Source organism: Camelina sativa, chromosome 1, assembly GCF_030686135.1.
Source record: "Camelina sativa cultivar CO46 ecotype springtype chromosome 1, ASM3068613v1".
Classification (NCBI taxonomy): Eukaryota; Viridiplantae; Streptophyta; class Magnoliopsida; order Brassicales; family Brassicaceae; genus Camelina; species Camelina sativa.
In genome coordinates this window covers 7443322-7462198 of record NC_141880.1, presented here as the reverse complement: position 1 = coordinate 7462198, position 18877 = coordinate 7443322, and the positions used below count along the sequence as shown (strand labels likewise).

Genomic DNA, 18877 nt, shown 5'->3' with positions numbered 1-18877 from the left:
TGCTGATAAATAACAAGCTTTTGGTATATTCGATGAACCGTTACAAAGTTTGATCTTAACAATATAACAATCTTAAAATAAATATGTTCTACGATCACGTCTCTCGGTTATAACTTTTCAACGTAACCTACAAATGGCTTCAAATTCGAACTGTCTTCCATCGTAGAATAAGAAAATTACAAATTTCTATCAAGTTATCACAACATTAAGAATTTCACTGAGTCCTTTTTCCTTATGAGAGCTTAAACCTAAACCCATTCTCAACTGCAATTATTACTACAGCAAACAAGTGATAAAAAAGGATAAGATTTGATTTGAGCAGAGAGATATTTTATCTGCGGGCAGACTTTGGCTTGAGTCTCTTGTAAGCCATGAAAGTGACAGCCGCAGAGAGAGAATACCTGTTCAGCAATAGACAGACACAAACACAATGTCATTCATTTACCATAGCAATTAACACCAGAGAATGCCAAGAACGCCTCATGTATCTGTATTGAGTTTACCATGTTATTGAGTAGTTGAGATGGTCCTGTGGCATGACTTTACTACGAATCAAGGTATTGATGTCCTTAGGAACCGGATAGGGTCTACTCCGATCTATGTCTTCATGGACGTCCTCTACATATATTGTGTTTTCAGGAAGGCCTACGGCTGGAGCCATCGCGGGAACATCTACATAGAACCACTGCCTGGTACTTGGATCATTGGACGGAACAAATATGCTCGGGTTCTCTCCTCCCCTGATCACACCTACGACTTCTACAGGCTTAACCGCAGGTACTTGCTCCTGCAAGATTTCAGTTTTCACAAGTCACAACGTATGCAAGAGACTCGATAAAGACAAACCAAATTAGTAAATCGTTGCAAATAGCTGAATTCAATCTGTCTCAATTTTTCTATCCCGATACATCCAAAAGATTACAGTTCGAGCTAAAACAAACATGTGAGAATCCGGCCTTATGATAAATGAACGAAGTTCTGAACAAGAGGGTATAACAAAACCAACCTCTGTAATCACTGGCGTCTTAGACCAAAATTTCCACCAGGAATTTCGTTCGTCGGAGATTGATTCAGCTTTTATTGACTGGTTTATAATGAAGTCAGCATCTGTGGATTCCGGTGACTTCTCTCTCCAACTTCGAGGAACCCATCCGCGATTCACCAGAATAGGTGACTGCATGCTAGAGTAAAAACGAAAATAAATATCCGACTTCAGCAAACAATTAACAGCTATAGCTAAAAATAGTTGCCAAGAGTACGTAAAAGTCAAAGACCAATCAAGGCGTAAGTGATTCTGCAGCAGAGCACAAAGAAGAATAGTACCTACTTAATTCTAAAAATCTTTACAAGTTAGATGCTGTCTAACAGTTATTAACCAAACCATTTTAGTATGTCAATCTCTGCCCATCAGAGTCTCCAAAAGAATACGATTAGTGTCAAACAATCAAGGACAAGTGTTTAGCGAGTATAATGGGATTAGAGAAACCAGTGGCCTATTGGCTATTACACCCTGAGAAAGAGCTTAATAATTTCACAGTCAACACTGAAAACATGAGGATAAGACCCTAATTTTTAATCTATGCGGCTGACAAGAAAGCCAAAAAAGGGTAATAGAAAGATTTATAAGCAAAGAGTAAGGATCATTACCCTCACCTATCCAGGTCACCAGGGATCGGCATTAGAGGTGTGATGACATAGAATCCATTTTCAGTAATTCCCGATATGGACCTAGACCGTGGACCCAAATAGATAGACTTTTGCTCGTCAAATACACCCTTGCAACTAACCCGTCTAAATTCTAATGCATCCAGATTCTTATCAGGAGAATGTTCTGTATTTAGCTTCATTGGTTCCATATTCAACCGTTGCTGTTGGTACTCCAGTGTTTTGAACTGCGTTAAACAGGAATAAATAAAGCTTTAGAGTCTACTCAGCCAAAAGCACCATATAATGTTAAATGTAGCAGCTTCAGCAACTATTTGGACGATGAAAAGTAAAGACATCAAGTAACGGAATAAAGAGAAACTGCAACCAAGACATAGGCATGGTAGCCAGTACTGAGCATGGGTTCACAATCCAATAAGAGTGTCGTCAGCTCACTTATATGAAAGATTTACGAACATTTGAACATCAATGTGATATAATTCTCATTTGAACTTAAGTGGTCTATACGGCGACACACAAAACTACACTACATTGCCTCAGCATAGATCAGACTATCAGAGTGTGACCCAGATCACACAGATCACGAATCTAGTTACTCTAACTCCTTTACTGATCCCAAAACCACTACAAGAACTGGTGTGAAGCAGATTATATAGATTCCAGCTAACAGAGTAATACAAACTATAACTCAGCTAGAGACATGAAACTAAAATGTTAAAGGACTTGCATTGATTTGGAAATAACTACACCGACCTTTTCCTCTCTTCTGACGATCTGCCATGACCCGAGGCCGAAGGTAATAGCTCCAGGTAAGAACAACAGCAATTGTGACCACTTGGACCCTCGTTTCTTCTCTGAAACAAAAAAAAGGGCTTAAGATGTTTTACAAATTGATTCTTAATATCCCCAGATTTCAAGCTCAAACATCGGAATACATAGCACGAGCGACATACCTTGCGGTGGAGTAGAAGAACTCGATTGGCTTCCAAGCGCCGCGGAACTAGAGGAGGAAGATTCGGCGACGGCAGAGAAGTGTCGTGCCCAGAATTGATTCGGTATAGAAGGAGAGGCAGAGCTACTGGTTGTGGTGGAGCACCAGTGGCTCCGAGCGTTCGATCTTGTAAGGAGTTTAGACAACGATGTCGCCATCTTCGTCTCTCCAAGATTTTTGATCCCGGAGGTATAAAGGGTTTTTGCCTTTCACGACGACTACGACTTGGGTCACTGCGAACAAAATGGCTTCAGAATTCAGATTTTGTCGAGCTGTGTTTCCCTGCATTTGGGTGTACCTAAATTCCGGTGCTCATGATGACTTCTTTTGTGATTCATTTTGTAACTTGTTTTATCCATTACATTACTTATCATGAAATTTATTATGCAACTTTCCAAGATAATTAGGATTTTGTTAACAGAGATCTGCTTAATCTTCGGTTTTGATGATCTGATTCTACATATAAGCAAATGGTAACAGATATAAATTTGATACCAATGAATGTCTCGTCTCTCTTTGCAAATAAAGAAGCCAAAGAACGCAAATACATGGTTCAAATAAATAAGAAAAACACAGTGGGTTTTTACAACATAAATTATCTTCAAACCTTGAAACATCGAAAGCAAAAATCAATTTTCAACACAATCTTTTGGATGAGCCTGCTATTGAGATGTAACTGTTCTCTGTGTTTGATGAATCTTGTTGGCTCTCTAACAATATGCAAAAGTGGTTTTGGGTAAGACTAGAAAATCCCAGAGGAAATGCTTGAAGTTGCGTTTATCTTCAGAGACTGCTCTGGAATGTATCTACGACCTGTCACACAAACGAGTCCGTTGGTCTTTCACTCATTAGACAGGAGCATCTATGATTAGGAATCATTCCAAAACATATTGAAGATCCGAAGCAGCACAAGTGTTTCTAGTCATTTGGTGAGAACTAAGAGAGTTGTTTTGCTTACCTTTCTCCTTGGCGTGGATCTGGAGAGTGTCAAGAGTGATAATGCCATCCGTCAAAGGGAGTAGCTCTAACTTGATCGTAGCTGTAGACTTCGAAGGAACGCATCTGATGCATTTAGAAAGTAAAAACCCGTTATCAATTTATAATGGTAAAAGACGTAAAACCATACCCAAGAATAAAGCTCATTGTATTTTATTTATTTGATGTTTACCCCAAGGGAACTCGACTTTGTAGCCAGAGATGTGTGCAACCTAAGCCGCTCTTCGGAACAACATCTGAAGGATTGGAAGATTCACCATTTGTGTTCTCTGTTCTTGTCTCCAGAGGAATTGGGGGTAACGATTGGTGTTTACGCATCGTTGTGTTGCGTTTCTCGCTTTGTACCCTCTCCGTGAACTCAGAGAATCCTAGGAATGGGCTTACAGGGGACGTAGGCGTGGAGTTTAGGGAAACTACAGACGGAGGTGATGTGAAGGATGCAGGAGCGAGAACGGTCAAAGACAGATCTTCTGATGTCAAATTCGATGCCTGAAGAGTTAAAATCTGAAACAAGTAGAGAAGAAGTATGAGGTACAAAAATAAATACGCCATTTGGGATATCAGTTGGGTGGTCTTTGCAGATGGCCAGTGGTTGGTTTGATTTGAAAATTAGAACCACACTGCAGTTAGGGGATTTGTACAAAGCCAGCCTTAACTGAGGAAGGCACAACTACTTGCCAGAATTTAGGGACAACATCTAATTAAAGCTCAAATAATTTGGGTACACACTAGTAGTTACTTCGGCTGCGAATGCCTTCCATTAGTTCATGTGTTATTGCATTTAACTTCTAGAGATAATCAGAGAGAGAATGACCTGAACAGGTAGTTGAGAGGCTCTCCCATGAGGACCACAAGGCTCTCCTGACATCTCAGACGCAACAGAGATCATCAGGTCCCTCGAAACTCGTGGTCTCCATTTTGTCCGTTGTTTGAAAAACAGCCTTGATTCTGAATCCAACATTGGAAAAAAAAAAATTAAGAACCAGCTATAGATCTGAACAGAAGAAAGACACAAAACATGGCTACAAACCACGGCAGCATGGTTCTACCTGTGTAGTTGCACCGACATGACACCATAACCAGATACTGATCACCACTTAAACCGCTCCCTGTTCTTTCAAAATTTACAGTTGGAAGAGATAAACTCGATGATTTGAGTTCTTTTCTTGCAGCAGAGGGCTTCAAATTACTCCCAACAGAAAACGCAGGCTTCACGATGAATGAGTGCTCCTCACCTTTCCTGAAAAGTTACAAGAAAAAATTTAGGGTAGGTAAATGCACTCTATAATGTTCCTGAAAGCTGTAAGGTGCATTCTAACTCTGGTTTTAGTTTCCAACCGACTATGCTTGTTGAGGCTAGTTTCTCTTAGAGACTCGGCTAAATCTAATAATTAGTTTTACTATGCTGGTATCTAAATCCAAGATGCTGATATCTAAATCCAAGATGCTGATATCTACATCCATCAATTATATCAAGAAGAGTGATAGGGGAAAATTTCAATACAACAGAAACCATTCCGAAGAACTTTAGGAAAATAGGCTAACCTGAGAGTTAAATTCGGCAAACTGTGCTCGTTTCCAGCTTCAATACATGCAATTGGTACTGAGGAAGGGGAAGCATTTTTCCCAGCCTCTTCAAAAATAATTGTTATGGCGTCTATGTATATTACAATATCTGGAGCGTGGATAGGAGCCACATTCTGCCAGGATTTAAGGCAAATTACGACGCAGCTCAGAAAATAACTGACCACAGTATCACCAAATTTTAACAGCATTGAGAGACGCACCTTTATCTGAACGCAGAGAAGATCATCTGTATTGCAGTCAGCCGCAAAAGAATTAATCTCAATCGGTTGGATGATCTCGAGTTTCCTCCTCCACCTTTTACCAGGAATGCAGATACCTTCGAGTCCACAACGTACAGAGAACCTATCCCGCTCCAATGGGACACCCCGGAAAGATAAAAGCTCTTCAGTCCCAGACTTCTTACCGTTTCGTAACGTTTGACCAGAGTAACTGTCCCAATCTTCAATATCAAATGATGGTTTAGAGCTTTGTGTTTTCATGGGTCCAGTAACTGGTGCGGTGTTTGGAGGTAGAGCGGACATGGAGTAGCTTCTAAAATGGCCGAATGAGAAGAGTTGCGAGCCTGATGTAGAAGAAATAGCTGGCTTGTGTACGGAGCTGCTTATACTTGGGCTAGGGGTTACAGGAGGTGCAAGTGAGCGGGGTTGTTGAGAAATAGTGTTATCCAACGGTATCAACCACTTTAAAAGGTTCCCATAAGGATCCTTATCGTTCTCAGAATTTTGGTCCTTGTCCTGATGCTTTTCAAACTGCAGTATCTCAATGATGGGTTCTTTGGGACAGTCTACAATATAAACTTGTAAAGAGACCTGCATCCTTCCAAACAAAAGTGTTGACTGAGAATCAGTAAGTCCATTAACTAGGTTATAAAAAGTTCAGACTATATGAACGAGTAGTGTGGTAATTCACATAAATTAGACAACGGATTACACAAGAAGATGAATTTCAGTGGTTCATATATAACTTCAAACAGACTACCATAGTTTTATTATCAAAACAGAAGAAAGTAACAAATTTACCATCACATACCACTATATCTCCATTGGGTAAGGCACAGCATTTTGCCTTACTTCTAGCTACACCTCCAGAAACATTAGGATCGAATTCTCCTCTATCTACAAAAGCACTAACACAAGGTCTACTTTTCTTCTTTTCATCCATCTCTGTATCTGCGACCAGAGAGCTTTTCTTGGACCAAAGTGGCTCACCAGACTCTGCAATCCTAACAAAGAAATGAGACTTCTGAAACCTGGAAAGCAAGTCTTCTGTTCGTCTCTTATGATCTTCCATCCTCAAAATTGATTCACCATCAGATAAGTCCTTTTGTGAATCCAAACTATCTTTACCAGGACTGTCACCATTCTGAGTCGCAAACTGAGCATCAGGACTCATTTCTCCATCCCCTGACGGTGTACTCGCCCCATCAGACATATCTCCATTCTGTTTGTCAGAGACCATTCTCTGTCCAGTTCTGCTCATGACCTCAGCAACCTTAAAAGGGGTAATGATCTCTGCGTCTCCTTTACTCTCAGATAAACATGCAAGGATTTGAATCTGCTCCCCTAAAGTAGAAAAAATGTCTTCGATGTTCAGTATCTACTCGCAGTTTAAACGCAAATGATCGAGGTGATGTGAGAAACAACATCCATACCAGGAAAAACAAAGGAACGATCCAGTGAACGTAACGAATGGATATCAACAGACTCAGACAAGTTATCCGGGATTTCCTCTGTAGATAAGGCATCACCAAATCAGGATAACTAACAAAGACGAAATCAAAAGCTTGAAAATTTTGAAGTAAAAGGAGAGTAAGTTGATTACTATATGGAATGGCGATCCATCCTTGCTCCTCAGAAACATCTGAGAATCTCTCCATACAAGAACCACCGGACTTTGGAATTGACTCTCCACTACCATCATCGTCTCTAGATCCATCAGCCACACGATCAAGATCTTCAACTGATGGATATTGCGGGAAAGGCTCTTCAGCTATTAAACCTTCCAAAGTTGCTCCCGACTTGGTTGTTTCGGGCTGAGGTTGAGGCGGAGTAGCTGGTGGTTCGCTCACTGGAGGCCGATGAGTAGCGGAAGAAGCAGATCGAAGCAAGAAATTCATTCCTGCATCACAGAAGAATCAAAATTTTAGTCAATTTTAGAAATCCCAAATCCATTCGTCTCTGTGTCTCTCTAACCGATAATACAGTTTACAGATTTATCAACAATCCCAACTTTATCGCATCTAATAATCACTTGACTGGATCCAAAGCTCAGACAAAGGGGCTTTAAAAAAAAAAAAACGAAATCGATAACGCAGCCGATCCAGATCACACTCAGAATTGAGCAGATTTAGCAACGGGGACACGTACTAGAAAAGTAAAGAAGAAGGAGCGAGCTACTTGTGTGATTTTTTGGGAGCGGTGGTTACCTGATGTGATCTTCACTTTGGGTCAATTCGATCTGCAAAATGTATTGCTAGCAGATTAGGTAGTAGTTGGTGTCTGCCAGAAGCGCGGTAAAAGAGAGACAGAGAGAGGGAGAGCGAGGGAGGTAAACACACACACCTCCGGCGATGGACACAGTCGTACAAGCTATTCCTTAAACTCTTTTATTTTGGGTGTTATGTCACACACACACACACAAAAAAAAACATATAACATAGTATTTGCTAATTTTTTGTAACTTTATTCCCCATCTCAAAATAACTGAAATCAATTTTACAAAATCAAACGTATTTACAATATAATATTTACAGTTTTAAAAAAATAAGTTTTTACTATTCCGTAATTCGTATAATAGATATATTGTTAAAAAAAAAGATTTTATATTTCACATAATAATTTTTTTTTTAAATGACCTTAGGCTACACAAAATCAGAATTTTACAAACTTGATGGTACACTAAGACATTATTATATCACATATCACTTTTAACTTCGCTTAATTGACCTGCACTCTTTTGAGATAGAGAATATACATGAAAATAAAGTTTTACTCTCTTTTATGGGTCCATTTAGCATTTAATTCTAAAAAATAATATTTTTTTTTAATTAAATAAAAATGTAATGTGGAGATAACAACAAAAAATATGATGTGGAGAACAAAAAAATCAGCTCATGAGAGCCAATAAAAAGGAAAATCGTTTACAAACATAATATGATGTGGAGATGTACGCGGTTGGCGTGCCAAAGAATCTACACTTACATTAGCATTTCTTGAAATAAAAGATAAAATAGAAAGAACAAAACTCCTCCTTATCCATCTTGATATCGTCGAGGTAGGTTTTGAAGACCGGCCAGTCTTGAGGAGAAAACACCATCTTCACCAAGTCTGAGCAATCTGTATAAAAAGCCACATCTCGATAGTCATGACCAATTACACACCACAAAACCCAAATAAAGACTTCTACTTTAGCATGTAATGGGGAAAGGCCATGTTGGAAGTTGGTTGTGCCCCTCGTCGTCGAAGCATCCTGAAAGGATGAACACACCCATACTGCATCCGCAAAAGCATCATCCGCTTTCCATGAGCCATCTACAAAACACCGATAACCCGAGAAAACAGTAGGCATGTGACCTACGCGCCCCGATTCCGGAGCACTTGGGGCGTTGAGAATTGGGGATACATCCTCATCCTCGTCCTCTGCCTGAGCATGCAACCATGTAGACGCCTCTCCCACTGCTATCCTAACGTATTGTCAATGTACATTAATCTATACTTTAAATCCACACTTTACTATTTATTGTAACTGAAATTACATAAATTACGAATTAACTATTTTTCCATTCATTTTTATTCAAACACACTATAAATTATAATTGTAACTCCTTTAATTAAATTATTTTAGAAATGTAATTTTCCTCCCTTAAAATCCTATAAATAACCATTTTCACATCATCTCAAATTCTAAATATATATATTTTTTTGTTTATATTTTTGCATGAGTTCAAAACTCATGGTAAGAGTGTGATTATATATTTTGCTATATTTATCTTATAATTTATTCAATTTTATTTCTTTGATTTTATGTATTTCTTCTTTCCTTCTTTGTCTTCTTATTATTTTTAATTTTCAATTACATATGTATAATAAAATTTTGGTGGCTGTAAAAAAACAATTACCGATGCATATTCAACAATAATAATTTCAAACAAAGCCCAATGAGGGAATCAAACTAAAAAAATCATCTTCATTCATGTATATTTATTTTATTTTTAAAAGTATGCAATATTTTAACAAAACAAACTATTATAATAGAATTATTAAATCAAAAATGTTAACTCTCTCTTACCTCGGCAAAATTTGTAATACATTTTTTTGTATACTCATCATTATATTTAGTTCTTGTGATCCAAAATATATTATAATGTTTATTTAATTCAAAATTTTGTAATTTAATGATTTTCTATATTTAAAAACAATTTGATATTCCATTTCCAAATTTTTACTACAAAGAGAAAATCATTAGAATCTAACCTAGCAATATAGCTTAAATTAAGGTGAATATAAAAGAGATTAAAAATAAATTAATCTTTGGGATTTTTAATTTCATATTATATAATTTTATAGGAAATATATTTAATTGATACTAAAAAAATTGGAATTTAATTATTAAAAAATATAGGTAAATGTTGAATATCATAGTAAATTTTTATTTTTATCATTACAATATTTTAAAATTAAGTGGTATGTTTTGATACTGTATGATTTGAATAAATACAGTGTATTATTGATATTTAGGAAATTTGTTTGTTATATATGTATTTTTAGGGAGAATTTCAAAAATACATCTTTTTCAATACCACTTTTCAGAAGTACCATTTTTAAAAGTTTTATTAAAAAATATTTTCAGAAAATCCTCATAGTTTTATGATTATTACTTAAACTAAAATGAATTAACATAACTAATACAACAGTCTGCGCATATACACGGCATATTACCTAGTAATGTTATAAATTAGCCATTTGGGTGATTTTTTTTGCATAAAAAGTTTAAAATTTTTAATGAAAAAAGTCTGAACCATTTATTGTAAAATTTGGTATTGAGAAAACAGTTTGAGATAAATTTAAATAACCTCTCCTCTTGTTTGGATAATTTTCCAATGAAATCATGACCTTTCATCTTGTTTGGCCTATGCATTTTCACCCTGATTGAGCATATAAAATTATAATCAATTGTCATAGCCTTGTGATTAATCCAAGTTACATTATATCACTAACCACATCAACTGAAATTATTATGACTTTGTTCTTTTGTGTTGCTCTAGAGTGTATTTATTCAAACATGAACCACAACTTTATATGCATCAAAATTTTTGGCAATAGATATGAATTTTGCGCATACATATAAAGTTAGGATCTTAATAAAATTGAATGCAAATATGAGGATGCGTTTGTAGTTGTTCTGAAAATGCGCTTGTGATTTTAATGCTATGAAAAAGCACATTGTTCTAGTATGCTTCCAAATTTTCATGTTCACATTAGGATATTTTTGTTGTTTCTTGACATTCTATTTTGGTTTGATATAAAATACATGTTTAATGATCAAAATTCATGTTTAATGACTAATCTTAACTAAAATAAAATATTTTAAAATCTACCTTTGGTCAACTCCAATCTTTACTGAATTTCGAAGTACCATATTATGTTGATTATGATATTAATACCATGTCATATGTTTGTTGGTAAGTGCATATGATACATTTAATTAGTGTAATTAACTATTAAATATAGATTTGTAAATTTGAGATATAATGTCGAATTTGTACGCTTGTTGATTCACATTGATTTTGTAGAGTTTTATTTAATTAGTTCGTCTTACCTTCGTTTGCATGTTGAAGAAGTTGAAGATTGGAATTGGGTTGAGCAGCCGCCAAAAAAAACAAGTAAAATTTTTTGGAGATGGTTTAAAACTATAAAATATAAATTTGAAAAGTACACAATTAATTTAATCAACAATTCGAAAAAAAAAACAAAAAAAAATCATTGATCACGTTTGAAAAAAAAAAAAAAGAAGAAGAAGAAAAAGAAAAAATGCATTTCCTTTCTTTAGACATACACAATAGCCTAACAAATTTCATCGTTTGACATACACGTTCTATCGTCGATTTCATGGCTTCTTAAAAATTTCATGACATAGTTGATTAATCAAATTTAGATATTCTATTTGCGAGAAATCCACTATATTCATATAACACTCATATCCCGAGTAATTTTTGATTTAGTATATAGAAAACGAGAAATTAAAAGGTATTTAAAGCATTCAACTGGAAGCTTGGAATATAATTACTCCATGCTATAAGTAAATTCTAAGATTGGAAGAAGAAACAAAAGCCGTAGTCTAAGAAAGATCTGGTTTTATGTCTTTGTTTTTATAATTTTTAGCCAAATTTAACATCGTTGGACTCCGAATCAAATCCTAAGTGTAAAACTAAGCATGATGCTTCAAAATCATGATACAAAGACACTAATTGGACTTAAGGTACACCACTACTAATGAACAAATCAAAGGAGGAGTTCGGCTAAATTTACAGAAAACTGAAAAGACAATTCGTATAAGCCCAATAAACGATTTAAAAGAACAAGCCCATTAAGGCACCACCAAAAAAAACAACTAGGGTTTACTACATCTACATGTGGCCGTCGGTATATAATACACCCACCTCCACTACAACTTGGGAATCTGAAAGTTTAGTCAGTGTTATGTGATTCAATCTTTAGGTCTCTGATTCGTGTACGTGTATGTGTATATGTGTACATGTTTGTATGTGTTAGATGTTGATTAAGGCAGCACGTCACTGATGCGCTTGAAAAAGTGGTGCTTTCGGTCCTTTTAGTTGCCAAAACTGAGAAATCTTTATGTTTTCAGGAGCACTAATGCTTTCGTTTGCCCTTGTACTTGGGCTTATGAACTCAGTAGCTCCTACATTACTTGTTCCTCCTCTTTCAATATTGTATTTTGCGTCTTTCATATATCATAGGCAAAAAAAAAATATGAAGCTTGATCATATATATACGTTGAAGCACTTACAAAACCAAATTCAGATTATTAGATTCCTTAGTGTTTCTTGAAAAAAGGACCTATTAGCAGTGCTAACATGTCCTGTGCTGTTAAATCTCTGGTTCCTCCTTGAGATGATGTTGCAATGTTTGATTCAGACATTGATGAAAGCCCTTGATCCTCTTTGCTTGTCTGGACCACTTCATCACTTTGGACATACTGCGATTAATGGTTTAATTGTAAAAAAGAACATGATTAGTGTAATTAAAGTAAAATTCACAAATATATAATCAGTAAAAAAAACTTTGGAACTAATTTACCTCATGAGCAAAGCTTAACAAGTCATCAACAGTGAGATCTTGGTTTTCTAAATCAGTCATGACTGGTTGAACCATCTCCGGACCATCATTATTGCTACGCTTAGCTTCATCTCCAATCTTCATACGAGCTCGTTTAGGTTCATCTGAATTGAGATTTAAGTCTTTCTCTTTGGGTTTTACGTTTCTTCTCGGTCTTTTCTCAGCCTTTGGTTTGGGAGCTTCTTCTGGTTCTGATACGTTGCGTGGATCAGTTGCTTCACCGGTGGAAGCGCCACCGAGCATCCACGGTGGTAACCGCCTCATATTCCCTCCGCGTGTGAATTTCTAGAAACTTAATTTTAATTGGTAAATTCAGAAGTCTGATTATGGAGAGCAAATAAATCATTTTACACTGGATGACCTCATCCCTAATGGGCTAATTCAAGGCCTTCTTGTTTCCTTAAATTTTTTACACGGTTTATACATAAGGATACAATTAGCCCATTAGGGTAAAAAATACAAAAATATAACTACAATTCTCCATAGGCGCCACTTTTCTCGGACTCGGAAAAAAGATAAAAAAGCTATGATCAGTGACACCATAAAAGTTTGATACTCTGTTTTTCATTTGCACTCATGCTCTGTTTCTCTTGCGTCTGCATCCAAAGAGGCAAAACGTGGCCAAGATCGGGCTATTTCTCAGACATTTCCACCTGAAAACAGGTAACTGCTAGTTTAAGTGTTTACCCGTTATCCGTCATCTTCGCATACAGTTTGATTCCCCGGTGGAATAGGATGAGATCATGAAGTGCCTTTGACATGTGTCCAGATCTCAACCGTACATAGAGAAATCTTAGAAAGAAAGAAACCTCTCATAGTCATATATATCCGGAAGATACATGAGAAGAAAAGTAAAAAGGTTACTTGAAACACAAGTAAAACGATGATATCCAATCTTCCAAGGGATATGGCGGAGGAGGTGCTTTCGAGGCTTCCGGTGACATCTATGAGAGGAGTGAGATCTACATGCAAAAATTGGAACCGTCTATCCACAAATCGGAGCTTTACAATGAAGCACATCGGTAAAGCCAAAGCAGCAGCAAAGAATTATCACAGGAAAGAGTTTCAGGTGGTCATGATGATCCAATATAGGGTTTTTTAATTCAGCGTCAATCTCCTCAACCCATCTATAGACTGTATAGGTAAACTTGTTAGCCTAGACGACGTTGCAGATCGTGTAGAGATATCTAAAATCTTTCACTGCGACGGTTTACTGTTATGCATCACCAAAGACAGCTCTAGTCTTGTTGTTTGGAACCATTGTTCGGGGCAAACCAGGTGGATCAAACCTTGGAATTCTTACCACAAATTGTTCGACGGGTACGCTCTAGGATGCGAAAGGAAGGACAAGTTTCGTAGCTACAAAGTCTTGAGATTTCTTGATGATTACGACTCTAGAGTGAAGGGCCGACTTCGTGAGTTTGAAATCTATGATTTAAACTCTGATTCATGGAAGGTTGTTGATGTCAATCCCGACTGGGATATAGAGTATCATCAGCGTGGTGTGTCTCTCATGGGAAACACTTACTGGTTTGCTTACGAGAAGCTTCCAACTGCAGTACAAGGACAAGTGCGAGTGATATCAGACATCCCTGATTTCTTACTATGTTTTGATTTTACAACTGAGACTTTTGGACCGCGTCTGCGACTGCCTTTTCACGCTTTTTATGAAGATACTGTGACTCTATCTAGTGTCAGAGGAGAAGAGCATCTTGCGGTGTTATTTCAACAATGTGGTGGGTATACCGTGACGATATGGATTAGTAGCAAAATTGAGCCCAATGCAGTGTCCTGGAACAAGTTGTTCTTAGCGGTTGACATGAAACCACTCACCGGTTTGGGTTTTCAGTTTCTGGTTATAGGTGGGAGTTTCTTTGTTGATGAGAAGAAGAAAGTCGCCGTGGTTCTTGATAAAAACAGAGGTTGCAGAGGTAAATCTCGCCCCACTTGCAACATAGCTTATATCATTGGAAAGAAGGGATACTTCAAACAAGTGGATCTTGGCGAGTCTATAGACGCTGGTTGTTGGCCACTTGTGTGCTCTTATGTCCCTAGCTCAGTGCAAATCAAGCAAGCTGCACCACCCTAATCTATCAGCTTGTACTTGTCGTTTATTTGCTCTTATGGTCTCTGTTCTCTTTACTCTGTTCATCCTATTTTATCCAAGTTATTGCGTATCAAAATACCCCTAAAACAATGTCTACATTTTTTTCCTTCTTTAACATTGCTAATTTAGCTGAAAAAGAAAGGGATCTCTGCTCTTTTAAACCTTCTTTTAGCTCTTATATTTATTACTAATCTGATCTGTCATGTAAACAAATTACAAATCCTAAGAAGGTTATGCTACAAATTTAAATTATGGGACAAACGATTGTATTACATAGATACAGTACACGCGAAGAGGGTAATGAGAGAAGAGATAAGCCCTTACTTAGAAGTAGAGTGCTGTGCAATCTTCTGCTCAAGGGAACCTTTATCAGCTCCGACAACTTTGTCTACCTCTTTGCCATCTCTAATGAAGCAAAAGGTCGGGACGCTGCTAATGTTCCAAGAAGCAGCCACGTCGTTGGCCTCGTCTATGTCAACTTTCAAGAAAACGACTCTCGGGTGCTGTGTTGCCAGGTTTGAGTACAGAGGAGACATATAACGGCACGGTCCACACCATGTGGCTGTGAAGTAAAGGATGAGCAGACGCGATGCCTTCTTCGCGGCCTTTTTCTTTGCTTCCAGTTCGCTTGTTGAGTGGATGCTAATCACTTGTCCTGTATCATCATCCTTTTTGACATGTAAATTTCATTTTAGGTGTTATAAAAGCTGAAACAGAAGCTTTGTGCGAATATTTGGGGTCTAAGATACAAGCAAGTTGCTTTTCTCATTGTGGAGTCGCATACTTGTGATCAGCATATAAAATCCTGAGGAACTAGCGGTATCTTACAGAAACAGAACGCTACTGAGGCGTCAATACACCGTGAGTTTCCACCAAATTACCAAACTATCATGTGCAGACAATTCATTGGGACGAGACTCACAGATAAATGTTCGAACACATGTTCTTTGAAGTAGAGAACCTTTGAAAGAAATGGATAGAATTTTTACCTTCTTTGAGTGAAGCCTGAGCTTCTCGCTCCTGCATTGATAGGATTCAAGAGCAAGGAGAAGCAAATTAATGAGCGTGAGATGTTTGATATGATATGAAGTTGATTATGTCAAAAGAGGTTATATTGCTACTCTCACGTGGAGAAGAATCAGGCTTATGTGCTTTCTGCTAAGAACGTAAAATTATACAAAGAGAGAGCTACACAATGGCATAATATATTTTTCAATCATGGGTATGTGTCGGTCTGACCTGGGCTTCTTGCTGTTGTTGTCTCTCGCGTTCAGCCCTTTGAAGCTCCTTTTCTTTCCTCAGGCGTTGATATTTTCTGCGGTGTTCTTCGATTCTCTTTGCATTGGGTTCAACCTGTGAAGTACACAACATGAGAGCGTACTGTTGGTACAGTGATATCAAGAGGTTTCCACAATTACCTTCTTAAGCATCGTCCCTATCTCCTCGTCGTAATCTAATTTTGAAGCTACATGTAGATCAGCTGCAGCCTCTTCCCATTGGCCTAACATGGCCCTAGCCATACCTCGTGACTTGTACCCCTTAGCTGAATCAGGGTTGAACTAAACCCCAGAATAAACTAGTTTAGCTTGTTTATGGAAGAAAACCGTTGGGATACAAAATTACTTTCACAAGCTATACAACTATTGAGACATAAACTTGCTTTACCAATCCATTTGCTGCACAAACAAAACAAGTTGATGTCAAGAGAAATGATCACCTGTAAAGCCTCGTTGGCGTCGCGAATTGCAGCAGTTGGCTTCTTAACTTTTAGAAACACACTAGCTGCAGGATAACAATCACAAATATTCAGAATGATCACCCACATGAAAAGAGAGAGAGAGAGAGAGAGAGAGAGAGAGAGAGAGAGAGAGAACTAGTAAAAGAAAGTTACCTCTAGTGGCGTAGAGAATTGCTGAAGTAGGGTTTAGCATGACGGCTTTGGTTAGATGTTCTGTAGCTTCTTCAAACTTCCCTGTATACCAACCAATCAAGCATTAACGAAACCATGGGGAAAATCCTATGAACTAAATAAATGAAAAACCAATATCAATGGTGGTTATGTACCATCAGAGATAGCCTCCATAGCTTTACACTTCTCTAACTGAGCATCATCCCTATTGTCATCTGTCACTTCAGCTGTAGGATCTCCCATCTAAGGAAAGAAAGTAAAATCAAACAATCAGGGAAAAAAATTGCATAGAGACACAACCACCAGATAATATCCAAAGATGACATCTTAACACATTACACCTACCGGCTGAGGAGAATCATTGTCTGGTTCAATTACATCAGAGTTGTCTAGTTCAACATCAGACTCCATAACATCATCATCATCATAATCATCATCATGTTTAGGAGAGAAATTGGGTTTAGTCTCAGTCATATCTTCATAATCTCGTTCCTGCATTGTGGTACCATCATTTGAGTCTTATAAGAAGAACCACTAATCAACCATAAAGATACACTTCAGCCCAGAAAAGGTTTGTAGTAGAATCAATTCCACACCAGGTTATTAAAAACAAACGTGACCTGATAATTCTACCAATGCTCCAAAACCCTAAAAAAAGAAAGAAACATGAGAGTTGCGATTAGAGAGACAACTTACAGTTTTCTCAATCTTGGGAACTTGAGCTCCTAAACTGGAGGAGAAGACGGGAACGAACATCGATTAGAAGAAACTCTCACAGCTCCATGGAAAAGTCTACAACATACGATTGAGAACCATTGAAAGAAAGAGAAGATTATTAAGTCACCTTCGGAGATACTCCTTGAAGAAAACCAGAGAAGGATCGTGGAGAATCGAAGGATTCGATTGCAACTTTTCGACGAATCTTCTAAGCTCTGCTACCTGATTCGCATCCATCATAGTCTCTCTCTCCCCGGAAATAGCTTGACGAGACTGACTCCTTCAGCTCCTTAATATGATCGTACGGTGGGAGAATCAGCCGGAGTACGGTGGTTCGATGTGTCTGTCTGCTCGTATCAATTGATTGGGTTTCCCCGAAGGAAACCTTTGTCGCCAAATTCTCTGTGGTTGTGTACCGGTTGAACCGGTTTTGTATTCGCATTAACTTAACCCGACTAAATTCATATCCGGTTTGTATGCTTAAATTGGTCCCTAATTCATTTAATCCTTATAAATTATGAATTTAATGTCTTTTGTTAAATGTTTTGCTGCATACATAACATAATTGCCAATGTATCAGAGTATCAGAAATTCACGTTTTACTTTTATAGTTAGAGAAATAAACTGAGTAATAAAATCAAAATTTTACGCTTCACCCAAAAAAAAAAAAAAAAAAATCAAATTTGATGGTACACTAACATTATATTACATATCACTTTTTTTTTTGTTAAAAGGCATTCAATTTATAAACATATATGCCTAATGGGCTATTTTTGGAATAGGCCCATACAATTATCCCCTTAGGGCCCAGTCCGATTACAACAAACCAAATCAGGTAACAAAGACCAAAATTAACCCGGATATATCAAACTAAACCGGTAGCTAACCGGTATGAGCCAGAAACTCTAATCTGCAAAGGAGAACCCTAGTGCAGCCGCCTTCCCACGAAGTTGCGGATACTCGTCGGTCCAGGACCACCGGCGAGCCAGGAAGACGGGAGTCAAACAGAGAAGGTGACACAGGACCATCACCATCCCGCCACCGTAGAGTTGTGAAGAGAAGGAAGAAGAAACCGATCTAACAATCCGGAAGCCATGGTTCAGTCTGATAGAGATAGAGCAGTAGGGAGTAGATCTAAACAGCCATCGACGGTGACTTAGCCTTGCTTTTCCGGCGGTAGACCTCCCCCGTCAAACCACCGGCCGTGACAAAACCTCCTGCGTCTCCAGCCGTTCAAATCTAACCGCCGTATCCTTCTCATCGCCGAGAACTACCTTCTTCTAACCGCAAAGCCACGCCGCCGGTAGAGCTCTTACCAGAATTGTCCTGCAGAAGCTTCTCCTCGCCACAAACTCCCTTGATTTCGATCTGGTGACCTCGCCGGTAGGTGCAATGGACTACGGATGAAGCGCCATGGACCAGTAGTTTCTCTTCAACGCCGGAATCGCCGGAGGAACTTTCACTCGGTGCACGGAGTTGTGATCAGAGAAAAAGAGAAAGGAGGAGAGAGGAGAGAGCCGCCTATTACATATCACTTTTGACTACGAGTA

The 18877-nt window shown here is 37.9% G+C and overlaps 4 protein-coding genes and 1 pseudogene across 6 annotated transcripts; 1 reads left to right on the top strand and 4 right to left on the bottom strand.

The window, feature by feature from the left end:
* Positions 1-3009, bottom strand: LOC104782778 (surfeit locus protein 1). Of its 2 annotated transcripts, none has more exons than XR_015559104.1 (6): positions 2619-3009; positions 2419-2519; positions 1648-1892; positions 1007-1181; positions 504-787; positions 1-401 (listed from the first exon to the last, which is right to left on the bottom strand). XR_015559104.1 is itself a non-coding variant. In XM_010507806.3 (6 exons), the coding sequence occupies exons 1-6, from the start codon at positions 2812-2814 to the stop codon at positions 332-334; spliced, it is 1065 nt and encodes a 354-aa protein (XP_010506108.2). In that variant the 5' UTR covers positions 2815-3009; the 3' UTR covers positions 1-331. The 2 variants fall into 2 exon arrangements, 1 of the variants encoding a protein (XP_010506108.2); XM_010507806.3 differs by having other exon boundaries at positions 1654-1892.
* Positions 3010-3127: 118 nt separating this feature from the next.
* LOC104782771 (uncharacterized) lies at positions 3128-8103 on the bottom strand. 2 transcript variants are annotated; one of them, XM_010507795.3, is made up of 11 exons: positions 7665-8103; positions 7061-7357; positions 6891-6968; positions 6269-6801; positions 5440-6048; positions 5198-5352; positions 4702-4892; positions 4467-4600; positions 3825-4156; positions 3615-3718; positions 3128-3469 (listed from the first exon to the last, which is right to left on the bottom strand). In XM_010507795.3, the coding sequence occupies exons 2-11, from the start codon at positions 7353-7355 to the stop codon at positions 3399-3401; spliced, it is 2502 nt and encodes an 833-aa protein (XP_010506097.2). In that variant the 5' UTR covers positions 7356-7357; positions 7665-8103; the 3' UTR covers positions 3128-3398. The 2 variants fall into 2 exon arrangements, with proteins under 2 accessions (XP_010506097.2, XP_087309366.1); XM_087453240.1 differs by having other exon boundaries at positions 5440-6055; positions 7665-7894.
* A 4121-nt stretch (positions 8104-12224) lies between these two features.
* On the bottom strand, positions 12225-12916 carry LOC104782762 (uncharacterized). Its single transcript, XM_010507783.3, has 2 exons — positions 12556-12916; positions 12225-12454 (listed from the first exon to the last, which is right to left on the bottom strand). The coding sequence occupies exons 1-2, from the start codon at positions 12856-12858 to the stop codon at positions 12293-12295; spliced, it is 465 nt and encodes a 154-aa protein (XP_010506085.2). The 5' UTR covers positions 12859-12916; the 3' UTR covers positions 12225-12292.
* A 561-nt stretch (positions 12917-13477) lies between these two features.
* Positions 13478-14787, top strand: LOC104782753 (F-box/kelch-repeat protein At3g16740 pseudogene; annotated as a pseudogene).
* Positions 14788-14850: 63 nt separating this feature from the next.
* LOC104782745 (TPR repeat-containing thioredoxin TDX) lies at positions 14851-17809 on the bottom strand. The gene is made up of 10 exons (XM_010507762.3): positions 17455-17809; positions 17307-17340; positions 16956-17102; positions 16766-16853; positions 16593-16673; positions 16419-16483; positions 16120-16260; positions 15941-16054; positions 15691-15721; positions 14851-15356 (listed from the first exon to the last, which is right to left on the bottom strand). Exons 1-10 carry the CDS (start codon positions 17565-17567, stop codon positions 15022-15024), a joined length of 1149 nt encoding a protein of 382 aa, XP_010506064.1. The 5' UTR covers positions 17568-17809; the 3' UTR covers positions 14851-15021.
* Positions 17810-18877: the final 1068 nt, after the last annotated feature.

Excerpts from the sequence above, each read along its gene's own strand:
- LOC104782778 (XM_010507806.3), bottom strand. The coding sequence starts at position 2,814 with ATGGCGACATCGTTGTCTAAACTCCTTACAAGATCGAACGCTCGGAGC. Across the intron at positions 788-1,006 it reads AGACGCCAGTGATTACAGAG|GAGCAAGTACCTGCGGTTAA; the intron begins GTTGGTTTTGTT and ends GAAATCTTGCAG. Across the intron at positions 402-503 it reads CTCAACTACTCAATAACATG|GTATTCTCTCTCTGCGGCTG; the intron begins GTAAACTCAATA and ends ATTGCTGAACAG.
- LOC104782771 (XM_010507795.3), bottom strand. The coding sequence starts at position 7,355 with ATGAATTTCTTGCTTCGATCTGCTTCTTCCGCTACTCATCGGCCTCCA. Across the intron at positions 6,802-6,890 it reads TCGTTCCTTTGTTTTTCCTG|GGGAGCAGATTCAAATCCTT; the intron begins GTATGGATGTTG and ends TTTCTACTTTAG. Across the intron at positions 6,049-6,268 it reads TACCCAATGGAGATATAGTG|GTCTCTTTACAAGTTTATAT; the intron begins GTATGTGATGGT and ends GGAAGGATGCAG.
- LOC104782762 (XM_010507783.3), bottom strand. The coding sequence starts at position 12,858 with ATGAGGCGGTTACCACCGTGGATGCTCGGTGGCGCTTCCACCGGTGAA. Across the intron at positions 12,455-12,555 it reads TGTTAAGCTTTGCTCATGAG|TATGTCCAAAGTGATGAAGT; the intron begins GTAAATTAGTTC and ends CATTAATCGCAG.
- LOC104782745 (XM_010507762.3), bottom strand. The coding sequence starts at position 17,567 with ATGATGGATGCGAATCAGGTAGCAGAGCTTAGAAGATTCGTCGAAAAG. Across the intron at positions 16,674-16,765 it reads TATGGAGGCTATCTCTGATG|GGAAGTTTGAAGAAGCTACA; the intron begins GTACATAACCAC and ends GTTGGTATACAG. Across the intron at positions 16,261-16,418 it reads ACGCCAACGAGGCTTTACAG|TTCAACCCTGATTCAGCTAA; the intron begins GTGATCATTTCT and ends TCTGGGGTTTAG.